This window comes from Perissodus microlepis, chromosome 2 (assembly GCF_051167445.1).
Source record: "Perissodus microlepis isolate ML-2025 ecotype Zambia chromosome 2, ASM5116744v1, whole genome shotgun sequence".
Taxonomy (NCBI): Eukaryota; Metazoa; Chordata; class Actinopteri; order Cichliformes; family Cichlidae; genus Perissodus; species Perissodus microlepis.
This window is the reverse complement of record NC_140462.1, coordinates 20,905,001-20,917,933: the sequence shown is the minus strand read 5'-3', so window position 1 is coordinate 20,917,933 and position 12,933 is coordinate 20,905,001. Positions and strand designations below refer to the sequence as shown.

At 39.5% G+C, this 12,933-nt stretch overlaps 1 protein-coding gene across 1 annotated transcript; it reads right to left on the bottom strand.

Annotated features, from left to right (window-relative positions):
* Positions 1–258: 258 nt before the first annotated feature.
* On the bottom strand, positions 259–3,829 carry LOC146392718 (nesprin-2-like). Its single transcript, XM_084938851.1, has 3 exons — positions 3,773–3,829; positions 1,575–1,757; positions 259–426 (listed from the first exon to the last, which is right to left on the bottom strand). Exons 1-3 carry the CDS (start codon positions 3,827–3,829, stop codon positions 259–261), a joined length of 408 nt encoding a protein of 135 aa, XP_084794977.1.
* Positions 3,830–12,933: the final 9,104 nt, after the last annotated feature.

The window sequence follows — 12,933 nt, the reverse complement described above, 5'->3', positions numbered from 1 at the left end:
TAATACATGTATTGTTGAATTAATAAGACATTAGAAAGTGATAAGAACACATTAGAAATAGCAATAGCTTCATAACAGACCAATAAATCAAAACATTTTCATCAGCAGATGTTTGCATGTTCAGTAAAAATATTTCAACAACAAGTTTTTGATTAAAATCATCAATGAACTTCAGCCTCACGTTATGTAAGGTAAGTTTAATGTTGGACTCATTGTCCTTTGTTAGACCAGTTTAGGATAATGTCTGTATGTATCATATCAAATATATGTCATAACAAAACAACCCCACACCTGCAGTTGTTTCAGTTTTTCACAAGTGTTTCCTGTCAGCTGGTCAGCCTCACTCAGGTGGACATCCATATCAGCCAACCAAACGACAAGCTCCTCCCTTTGTGCTTCAAATCCCTCCCACTCTGAGACAAGAAACTGAGAGAGAGAAAAAAAATGGTCAATTGACTATGTGCGCGTTAGCATATGCTACTTCCGGTGCGGAAACTCCTGTGGGGAGCTTTGTTTCCGGTGTCCTTTTCGCGCCTTACGGTCCAAAACAAGTTAAGCAAATGAATGAATCAAGCGGCGATTTACATTTCTATAGATGTCTTGAGCATTTACCCAAAATATCTGTAAATGATGTTCATCAACTTGTCGATATTTTTTCCCCGCGCCTCAGGGCAAAAGAGAAAATGGATTCAAATGTTATATTTCGCTATTTTTTGACAGTGCAAAACGTTTCGTGGACATCGTGGACAGACAGTACTGCACTTCAGAGTCACACTGCTAGCGATCGATGCAGTGATTCTGTACTGTACAGGAGAGACGTCACGGAGGAGATCGTCTGCAGCGATCAGGATGCAGGACACAATGTGACGTAAAAAAAAATAAGCATGCAAACTTGCACTAAAAAATCTGCGAAACAGCGAGGTGAAAGGTGAACTGCGTTATTAGCGAGGGACCACTGTAATTTTTAAGGTAAGTCACAACATACCCTTCGTACATACTAATGTATAGAAACCCTTACCAGCAATCATTCATTTTTTGTGTGGCTTTTTTCACGGTTTGTTAACATGCTGTGTAAGTGTGTACTTGACTAGCTGATCTCGACATAATGGGGGAAACATCTAGTTTGACTATTCTTCACCTGTAGTTTGAATGCTGAACATTTTCCTGTTTAAATCATAAGACCAGTCACTATACAGAGATGTGCTTCTGAATGTGGACGATGTGTCTTCTGCATGCAGTAATGCAGTTCTGCTTGTGTTGAGTGATGTAAACAACTGATCGATCTAAACTCTTTAAACGTCAAAATTGATCATTAGATTTTTTTATGACATAACAGTGGTGAGTGTTCCCACCTTCTCCTCTTTGTAACTTAACGCGATCTTTCCGTTTTCAAGTTTTGGACATGATTTTGGAGTATATCTTTGCAGTAGCGATTGACCGCAAAGTAAAGCTACCGGAAATGTACAACCCCACATCCGGTCTCAAACCAGGAAGTTAGCATTTTCTCGTGCACAGGGTCAATTATAAAGAAGAGAGAAAAGTGAAACCCTCCTCAGAAGGTCTGACTCGCATACCTGCAGTTGACCTGTGATGGACTCCTGTTTGGCGTTCACGTCATCCCAGTGGCGGCCGCACTCCCTCACTGTTGCCAGCAGCCGAGTCTGCAGGGTGCCCTGGAAGAGCAGAGTTAATGTTTGACTCCTCCTGGTCAGGTGCTCCAGATGGATGAGCCGAGGTCTCCCCTCTCGACGCCGCCTCTGAACACACAAACACAAATTGCATGTGAAGCAGGAGGTGCAGATTTTTTTGCTATTCTTTTCTAAATCCAGGCTTGATCACGTGGAGGTATTTGGAAAACTTTTTTGGCCAGCGGACAACTGTTCCCATATGGAAAAGATATATATAAATCTTATAAAGTTTGTATCTGTCTTGTGTGAAACTTGTATGAAAAGCATACAAGAGTGAAAACACATATAAGATCCCTTGAAAAATTATATAATGAAACTTGTATGTTTTGGATACTTCCTAAAACAATATATGAAAGTAATGAGCAGAGATGGGCAGTAACGCGTAACGCGTTACTGTAATCTGATTACTTTTTTCAAGTAACGAGTAAAGTAAGGGATTACTATTGCAAAAACGGTAATTAGATTACCGTTACTTTCCTGTAGGAACGCTGCGTTACTGCGTTACTAAAACCGTGATTTTTTTGCCAGAATGTCTCATGACAATGACGTAAGCGAGTGCGACGTTAGTGACAACAGCTGTGCGCAGATTAACAATGGATAATATATCAAGTGCGGGAGAGAGTATGAGCGTGCAGCGTTTAAAGCGTGGAAGTACTGACCTTATTTTGAGTTTGATTCCATAAAAAGTGACAAAAACATTAACGTCCCTTGTGCGTGGGAAGAAAACTTCTTTTTACAGCAAAAAAAACCCCCTAAACAAGCACCGAGTGCGCTACCACGTAATGGGAAATTCACAGAGAAACTGCCGTATCCTTCCACTGACCGCTGCAGCACACCTGCACCAGAGCACACCTCCGCCTACCCCACTCCTGCTTTACAGGTGAAAATAGAGCAACAGGACCGCTAGTCTTTGATTTTATTTATTTTCTGCTGTGTTTTACTTGCATCTATTTGAAAGACTGAGTGTAAACACAAAAAAATATTTTATTTTATGTGCTGGAATGTGCAGAAAATAGGTTTAAATGTTAAACTAATTTCTTCAAGTCAGAGAATGTTGCATATAATTTAATTTTTGCTTGATGCATAAAGTTAAAAGATTAAAACTGATAAAACAAGTTAAAAAAAAAAGAGACTTTCCCATTTGATTACATTTTGTATGATGGATTATGCAGAAAAAGTAGAATTGGGCTGAAAGATCTATCGCTTTATCACCTATTCAGGTTGTAAATCGTGTTTTTAAAAGTAACTAAGTAACTAAGTAATTAATTACTTTTGAAAATAAGTAATCAGTAAAGTAACAGGATTACTTTTTTGGGGAAGTAATCAGTAATTAGTTACTGATTACTTTTTTCAAGTAACTTGACCAACACTGGTAATGAGAAAGTGGCCACTTTCATGAGTAAATCATATATGTTTTTACTATTTCTTTTCCATATGGGTTGTCTTGCAGAAAGTCAAATCAAATGTATGCGATACACAATTAATTCACAAGAACACATTATAAAAAACAAGTCCAGTTCTTGCCTGATTTCAACTGAATTCTGCATCAAAACAGGGTGACAGAATTAAAACAGTGTTTGCAGCAAATGTGAGCACAAAGCTTCACTTTGTACAAGCCTGCTATTAAAGTTCTCCTCTATGCAGACGACTTTCCTGTTTTCAAGGCACAACTCGGATCTGCTGTACAAATCTTATAGATACACGCTAAATGAAACAGTAGTGTGCACAACTCCAGATTCTGATCCCTCATCCTAATATGGTCCCAAAATGCTCACAAAAAAAAAAAACATAGCAATAGCAATAAAGCAAATGTTGAGGCTTCTAAATACAAAGTCCATAAACCAATGGCTGACATGGGTTTTATTATAAGGGTATACATAAATATACAACATATGTTCTTAAGACTAAAAGTATAATACAGATTTTAGTCTGAGAGATTTGATGTTCATTTACCTGCAGATGCACTATACGTGCCTGCTCTGTGGTTTTCCACAACGTTTTGCACGTCACTATTTAATACAGGAAGTAGGTGAACTAAAACAAGTCATCTTTCTTAGTGAGAGGACAATATTAATGAAACCAACCTTAATGACATCATAGAGATCCCTAAAGACGGTCCTGCTGTTTTTCTTTCTCCTCATCCTAAGCTTCCTTCTTCTTGTCCTTGACTTCCATCCAATTGTAATTCAATCTAAGTGTGTTTCTCCCTACCCTCTTCCTCATTTTGTTGGAGCTGTGAAAAGACTTAGTGTGAATCTGAATTAATTCGTGCAAACAAGAAAAATCTACAGCTTTTCAGTTAGAGGTGGTCTTGTGATTTAAGCCGGGTAGATTTATGTGTTGATGCTACCTGCTTCAGCTCTGGCTGCTGAGTGATATTTACACCCTGGCTGGATTACAAACTTTAACCACTTTCTGAACTTTGGCTCAGCGTTGATACCTCTTGTTAGTATAATGACCTCTTCTTGGCTTTATGTATGATGTTGGATAAATGGCCGGAGCATAACTTGTAAACTAGTCCGAAAATAAGTTATACAGGAGCAGTCAAAGACACAGCTTCTCATGTATCACATTTCTATTCATTCAAAACACTTATGCATAGCTGTATTTTATACAGCTCTTCCAGAATTCAAAGTACAGGCTGATGTGAGTATTTAATGTATGGGTCAGCTCTACTGAATTTCTGAGTTTCTAGAGCAGACACAGAGCTCACATCACAACAGGCTTCAGGCGCCATTTTAGTGACTTTAACAATATTATAAATTTTAATATCGGTCTAGCTGACATTACGTTATGTACGCAGCACACAATAGAACCACATATTTTAGAAACCAATGGTTCAAATTAGTTGGGAGCACCTTCACTTAATTATAACAGTGGTTTTGTTAGTGTTAGATTTGTGTTCTCATGAGTAAATATATTAATTTATCTTATGTTGTGAAAGACGTTTTCTGATTGTCATTTTATTTTGAAAAGGATTTTATTTTGGTGATTATAGATTACTTCACTTCCTGTTCCGTGTGTTCCGAAGCGCGAACTGCTGAAGTAATGTATGGTTTTCCCTCCTGTGTTGCTAACAATAAAAGAAACGGGAAAAGTAATCAACCAACCAAGTGTGTGCATTATTAAGAGAACATGGCCGAAGAAGAAGAAAACTCTTTGAGCTCAACAGGTTATGGGCCCAAGCGTGACACAACAGGAGGAAGATGGCAGAGGTTAGTTTTCAACGGAGACGAAAACAGTTACGAACTTTGGGAGGCAAAGTTTCTCGGCCACATGCAGATCATTGGCCTAAAGGACACTATATTATCAGCCACTAACCCAGATGCAGAGAAGAATGCTGAATGCTACGCTGAACTGATACAGTTTCTTGATGATAAAAGCCTTTCACTGGTAATGAGAGATGCGACTGACGACGGAAGAAAAGCTTTAAAAATACTACGTGACCACTACGATAGTAAAGGCAAGCCCAGAATCATCGCACTCTACACAGAGCTGACGTCTTTACAGAAGAAACCAGATGAGACAGTGACAGATTATATTATCCGAGCTGAAAAAGCAGTGACCTCCCTAAGAAATGCAAAAGAAGTCATCAGTGATGGACTTATTATCGCTATGATTTTAAAGGGGCTTCCTGAAGCTTACAAGCCATTCACTATTCACACAACTCAAAGCAGTGAAGATTTAACATTCACACAGTTCAAAAGCAACCTACGAAGTTTCGAGGAAACAGAGAAATTTGATAACAAAGTAAAAGTGGATAATGTGATGAAGGTTGATTTAACATTAATCACCTGTCATGGATGCGGAAACCGAGGACATTTTGTAAAAGATTGTCGCCAAAAGGGAACACCTAAGTGGTGTAGCTACCATAGAAGCTCGACACACAGTGATGAGACATGTAGAAGAAAAACCAAGTACAGAGATGATGCGAAACTAACTGTAGTAAAACAAGAGGACAAGAAAGAAGAGCAGACTTTTGTATTCAAAGTTAGTCAAAGACTTCTGCCTACTGACATAATAAGAGAAGGACTAATGGTGGACTGTGGTGCTACCTCACACATCATTACGGAGAAGAACAAGTTCATAAAGTTTGATGAGACTTTTGATCCTGAGAAACACTACATGGAGCTCGCTGATGGATCCAGCACAAACAACGTCGCACTCAAGAAGGGAGATGCCAACGTCTCTCTACGGGACATACAAGGACACTGTACCACCATCACACTGAGAGATGCTCTGTTCATCCCATCCTACCCTCAGAGCATATTTTCGGTGAAGGCAGCTACAACCTATGGAGCACAGGTGGTCTTCAAGAAGGGACAGAATGAACTAGTGAACAAAGATGGGACAGCCTTCTCCATCGAAGAATACAACAGACTCTACTATTTGAAAACGGTAAACAATGAAACATCATTCAATGACATGATGTCCTGTGACACTGTTAATCTGGCTTGTGATGTGAAAACATGGCACGAAATTTTAGGACATTGTAATGTTAGCAATGTGTTAAAGCTACCTGATGTTGTAGATGGCATGAAAATCACAGGCAGTGGGATGCTAGATTGTAATGTGTGCACAGAAGGGAAATTCACTAACAACAGAAACAGACAAAGCGACCCAAAAGCGAGTGAGCCATTACAGCTGGTGCACACTGATCTAGCCGGCCCCATTGAACCAAGTGGCCAAAGTGGTCATAAATACGCTATATTATTTACGGATGATTTTTCAGGGGCAGTGTCAGTTTACTTTCTAAAACAGAAAAGTGACACCACAGAGGCCACAGCAAAGTTTCTAGCCGACTGTGCACCATACGGCAGTGTTAAGTGCATTAGATCGGACAATGGCACCGAGTTCACAAGCAGTTCCTTCCAGTCTCTTTTAAGGGAAAAGGGTATAAAGCATGAGACATCTGCACCATATTCTCCTCATCAGAATGGCACAGCTGAGAGGCAATGGAGAACTCTCTTTGAAATGGGAAGGTGTCTTTTACTAGAAAAAGAGCTGCCAAAAGAATTATGGCCTTATGCCATTCAAAATGCAGCGCACACCCGCAACAGATGCTACAGTAACAGGACTAAAAGTACACCATATCAGATGTTAACAGGGAAAAGACCAGATCTCTCAAAACTGTGGATATTTGGGTCAGATTGTTATGCATACATACATGATCACAAGAAACTTGATCCCAGATGTGAAAAAGGAATATTTGTGGGTTATAGTAAAACTAGCCCAGCATACCTGGTTTATAACCCTCACACAGGAAAAGTGTCAAAACACAGACTCGTGAGATTTATCAAGAAGAACACTGTTGAACAACAAACACAGACTGATGAATATGACACAGAAATTCAGACTTATGAGCATGTAGTGCCTTCAAAAGAAAGTACAGAACAACAAAATGAAAATGCAGCAGAGAACAGACCTCCTAGAGAAGAGGAAACCAACACAAATGAACCAAACCCTGACATAGAAAGAAATGAGGGTGATGAGCAAAACCAAACTGAGCGCTATCCTAACAGAGAAAGGAAACCTCCTAAATATTTAGAGGATTACACATCTAACTGCAAAGATTTAGCAAATGTAACTTCTGTAAGTGTTGATTATTGTTACAGAGCAACCTGTGGAATCCCCCAAACCTATAAAGAGGCGCTGATGTCACCAGAGGCACCAAGGTGGAAACAGGGAATGACAGAAGAAATCAACTCTCTGAAAGAGAATGACACATTCGAACTGACTACTTTACCTACTGGTAGAAATACCATTGGAGGAAAATGGGTCTATGCCCTCAAAGAAAATGAACAAGGACAAATATTCAAAGCCAGGTTTGTAGCAAAAGGTTACAACCAGACACAAGGAATAGACTACCAAGAGACATTTGCACCAACAGCAAACATGACATCTGTGCGAACCCTAATGCAAATAGCAGTCCAGAATGATTTTATTATCCACCAAATGGATGTTAAAACTGCATATTTGCATGCTCCCATTGAGGAAGAAATATACATGGACCAACCAGAAGGTTTTGAGCAAACAGAGTCAGGAGAAAACTTGGTGTACAAATTAAAGAAATCCCTTTACGGGTTAAAACAATCAGGTAGAAACTGGTACAAACTCTTGAATGACTACCTTGAACAAAATGACTTTGAAAGAAACCTTTCTGATCACTGTGTATACAGGATTCAATTCAATTCAATTTTATTTATATAGCGCCAAATCACAACAAAAGTCGCCTCAAGGCGCTTCATAGATACAGAGAAAAACCCAACAATCATATGACCCCCTATGAGCAAGCACTTTGGCGACAGTGGGAAGGAAAAACTCCCTTTTAACAGGAAGAAACCTCCGGCAGAACCAGGCTCAGGGAGGGGCGGCCATCTGCTGCGACCGGTTGGGGTGAGAGAAGGACAGGAAGGACATTGAACATGAAACTCTACTGGTTATCATCTGGGTAGATGACTTAATCATTGCGGCTAGCAATACTAACTTGTTAAACACATTCAAAGAAACAATGAGGTCAAAGTTTAACATGAAAGACCTGGGGAAAATATCCAGTTTTCTTGGGATACAGTTTATACAAAAAGAGAGTGAAATCAGGATGAATCAGAAGAGGTACATTCAAAGAATGTTGGAACGCTTTGGGATGTCTGAATGCAAACCCAGATCCACACCGTGTGAACTAAAAACGGACACTACTACATGTGGAGGAAGTGATGCAAATGAGACTGTTAACTCAAGAGAGTACAGAGAAATAGTGGGCAGTTTGATATATGCCATGACGTGTACGAGACCAGATATAAGCTGGGTTGTTAGCAGACTATCTCAAACACTAGCTCAACCCACGAGAGAGGACTTAGTAACGGCAAAACAAGTCCTCAGATACCTAAAAGGCACAAATGACTTTGAACTGATCTTTAAGAAAAGCAGTGAGGATCTAGATCTAATTGCTTACAGTGACTCTGACTGGGCATCCTCTGTAAAAGACAGACGCAGTACAACAGGCTACTGTTTTGCACTTACTAAAGAGGGACCAGTAATATCTTGGAAAACAAAGAAACAGCCTACAGTGGCACTCTCAACATGTGAAGCTGAATACATTGGTCTTGCAACCACTACTCAGGAAAGCATGTACTTAATCCAACTGTTAAACGGCATGGACAGAAAAAGGTACACATGTACTAAACTGTTTGGGGACAACCAAGGAGCCATTGCTTTGAGTAAAAACCCAGTGAACAGACAGAGGTCAAAGCATATTGATGTGAAATATCACTTCATTTGTAAAGCGGTAAATGAAGGGAAAATCCGCATTGAACACTGTCCATCAGAAGAAATGGCTGCAGACATACTAACAAAACCAGTTACAAGAGTGAGACTCAGAAAGTTTCAAAAATGGTTCTTTGGAAATGCATAAGATGCTATGGGTTAACAGCATGAGAACAAGGGGGGGTGTTAGATTTGTTTTCTCATGAGTAAATATATTAATTTATCTTATGTTGTGAAAGACATTTTCTGATTGTCATTTTATTTTGAAAAGGATTTTATTTTGGTGATTATAGATCACTTCCTGTTCCGTGTGTTCCGAAGCGCGAACTGGTGAAGTAATGTATGGTTTTCCCTCCTGTGTTGCTAACAATAAAAGAAACGGGAAAAGTAATCAACCAACCAAGTGTGTGCATTATTAAGAGAACATGGCCGAAGAAGAAGAAAACTCTTCGAGCTCAACAGTTAGGAAAACAGTTCTGTATACCGGATACTAAATTGCGTTAACGTCAACGGCTAACGTATCTAACATAGCTAACCGTTATTGTTAGCACAACATTAACAGCAAGCTACAATGACGAGTAACAAAAACAAAACAGTAAAAAAGTTTTAATGAAAATGTTTTACCTTTTCCAACAGTCCCAGAATCCAGAGCTTCAAAGACCAGCAGGTACTCAAGACTAGGGATGGGTACCGGTATCCGGTTCTGACATAAACGGTAGTAACCAGACCGAAAAGCAGCGCACATTTCGGTGCTTTATTTCAGTGCTTTTTTTTTCCTGAGATGTCACACACTTTGAATTCTAGCCAATCATTTTACCTTTGCAAGCGTACCCAGGTACGTAGGTTCTTTTAGAGCAGAGCTACAGATTAAAAATGCCCAAGGCAAAGCGGTCAAAAGTCTGGCTGTACTTCACAGCAAACTCAGCAGCCTGCAACAAGTGCTTTAAGCTGATACTGTGCAAAGGAGGTAACACCTCGAATCTGATGAAACACCTGGCGACGCATAGCGGGTTTTTTTTAAAGCCGAGAAATGCGCCGTATTTGATAGCTTGCTGCGAGACCTCACATCAAGCACATCTACTGCGGGTGGGTTGCCTGTTATCTGACCCGGAGCAACATCCCCCAAGAACCCGAAGAGTAGAGTCCTGGCCCCTAGCCCTGCCAGTGTAGCAGAAATGATGACGGATGATGATGGCAAAACAGCTGTTCTTCTCTGCGTGAGTAGCTTAATGTTGTTCATGTGTAATTTACCTTGAGTAGGCTAACCACGTTATTAAATTAATGCATGTAAGGTGAACTAGCAAACACCGTCGTAGTTACATGCGGCTGTCTTATTGTTTGATGGCAGATACTCCCTTCACCCTGGCCAAAAAGGCTAAAATGACCAAAGAAAAAGTGGAAAACAGCTAAACATGAGAGGTTTTTAGACAAAGTTTGTGTTTTTTTTCCCATTGATTAAGCACTGCTTCCAGCCAAGAGTGATGCCACAAATCCCCTATAGCTGCAGAAAAGGCTAACATTGTTATCTTTTTACAAAAAAACAGCTAAACATGAGAGGTTTTAGACAAATTGTGTGTTCTCCATTCTTTAAGCACCGGTTCGAGCACCGGTTCGAGCACCGTTTAAGCACCGGCACCGTTTCAAAAGTACCGGTTTGGTACTGGTATCGGATAAAACCTAAATGATACCCATCCCTACTCAAGACTGTTATCCGTTTCGCTGTCACCGTCTGTGAGAAATTGTTTTTTCCCTTAGAAAGTTCAAGGCCCGCCGGTTGCGCAATCTGCCTGCGCATGCGCATCCCAACGATTGACTCCCCTCCCTTTCGGGACGTTGCCATAGTACGACGTGTTCTAACATCACACTCTCTCTCTCTCTGTCCCTGTCATTTATTTGGCTCGAAACACAATAAATTACTCAGTGATAAACAAGTACTGAGATAATTTACCTAAGCAGTGTGCTTTGTCAAAACTAAGTAAGTGTGTCGGTAATGAACACATAAGTGTGTTCACTACACATGTGTTCATTACACTGACATTCTGTTATGCAATTGTTATTTACTTGTATTTTATAATTTGACTTTACATACTGCTGGGTGGTTTGTAAAGTTTACAATAACTAGTATTATCATTATGCTACATTTTCAAAAATATATAATAATCTCAAAAGTAATGCCTTGAAGCAGAAAATAGTAATACTTTATTAAAAATTAAAAACTAAAGTACAGTATTTGGATGTGTGCATTGTGTCTACTGTTTGTAACTCACCATATTCATAAATGTCTTAATAATAAATTCCATATTCTATTACCACATTATTTGGGGGTAGGGTCTTTAGGCTTTGGCCCCGACCCCTGCCACCAGTATATTTTTAAGCAAGTATTTCTTTTTCTTTTTTTTTTTTTTTGGCCTGTCCCATTTGGTTCTTTAGCCGTCAGAATTGTTGCCTGAAGACCAACAAGGATACCCAATGGATTTACTTTGCCGAATGGATCGTCACGGCCTTGGTCCATTTGATCATTTGATCGACCTTTGTTGTTATTATTTATTTTATTTTATTTTCAGTTGTTACAGACGGGACAGACATGACTGAGGGATAGGAAAGGGAGAAAGAAAGATGAAGGAAAAGAAAAACAGAAGGGAAGAGGGACAGTGAGAGAGGGCACTTAAAAAGCGAGAGAAGAGAAAAAAAATCTCCTGGATCACCTGTTGAGAGAAAAAGAAGAGAAAACAAACAAAAAAAAAAAAAACAGAGCAACATACTAAACACAACACCATCACGTTAATCTAAGTGTAAACAGCAGTAAATACTAAATATTGAATGTTGTTGTGTAGCAAGCAGGACCGACAGCGCACAATGTGCTTGGAAATAGCAGCCAATAAAGGTGTAGTTTCAGCAGTTTAAGCAAGTATTTCTAACTTTTATTTGAATATTCATTTTTCTACCATCTGCTCTTAAAAGGTAATTGCCAGGTAACCCGCTCTCCCCCTTTGCACACACATGCACACAAACAAAACACACAGTATAATTTACAACCTCATTATAGTGAATAAATATTTATGCCATTTTACACCATCAAACTTAGATAAGGATGAAGAACCTTTTGTTCTTTAAAGAACCATTTGCAATACCTAAAGAACCATCTACAAAATAAAAAGGTTCTTTGATGTATGATGGTTCATATGACATCGAAGAACCTTTTGTTCTTTAAAGAACCATTTGCAATACCTAAAGAACCATCTACAAAATAAAAAGGTTCTTTGATGTATGATGGTTCATATGACATCTGAAGAACCATTTAAGAACCATAATTTTTCTGAGAGTAGAGGAATTCTGGCCTACTTTACGTTGGAGAATTGTTTTAATTCAGCCACACTGGTGAGTTTTCAAGCATGAACAGCCTATTTATGGCCAGACTTTGACCAGGCCACTCCAAAACCTTAATTTTTTGGGGGGTTTGTAGCCATTCAGAGATGGGTTTGCCAGTGTATTTCAGATTGTCCTCCTGCATAGGTGCAGCAGTCTGGTTTGCTTATGGCTAGAAATTGTCTTTCAGGAGTTTCTGGTAGTGAGCATTTACTTTTTCATCTAGGACCAGGTAGGTTGATGATCAGGAAATTGTGGCAATATTTTTTTTCACATCAGTACAAACTGAATGATGTTGCTACAGGTATATTTACATGAGATCGGTCAGACAGTCAGTACCTATCTGACATTGCTTTATTATCTGCAAAAAAACATAACACAGGTAAACATTGTTCTTAATGGCATTCACACACAACAGTAATGGATCAAGCTGAATCCTGCAATCTTGGCTGCTTAACAGTGAGAGGTCTTGTATTCCCTGTGGGATGGCGGCTGTCTCAGGCAGGCCAGAAGCCAGCACAACACTACCAGTAATTGAAAGCTGTTCCAATCCAAACTCAGCCAACCAAAGTCTGCTTTGTGTCTCCCCTGTGAGTCTGATTGTGGGTGTTTTTGA

Bases quoted from the DNA above. Each gene is read 5' to 3' on its own strand.
- LOC146392718 (XM_084938851.1), bottom strand. From the start codon at position 3,829: ATGAGGAGAAAGAAAAACAGCAGGACCGTCTTTAGGGATCTCTATGAT. The intron at 1,758-3,772 runs GTTGGTTTCATT...TTGTGTGTTCAG, and splicing joins ATCTCTATGATGTCATTAAG to AGGCGGCGTCGAGAGGGGAG. The intron at 427-1,574 runs GTATGCGAGTCA...TCTCTCTCTCAG, and splicing joins CCATCACAGGTCAACTGCAG to TTTCTTGTCTCAGAGTGGGA.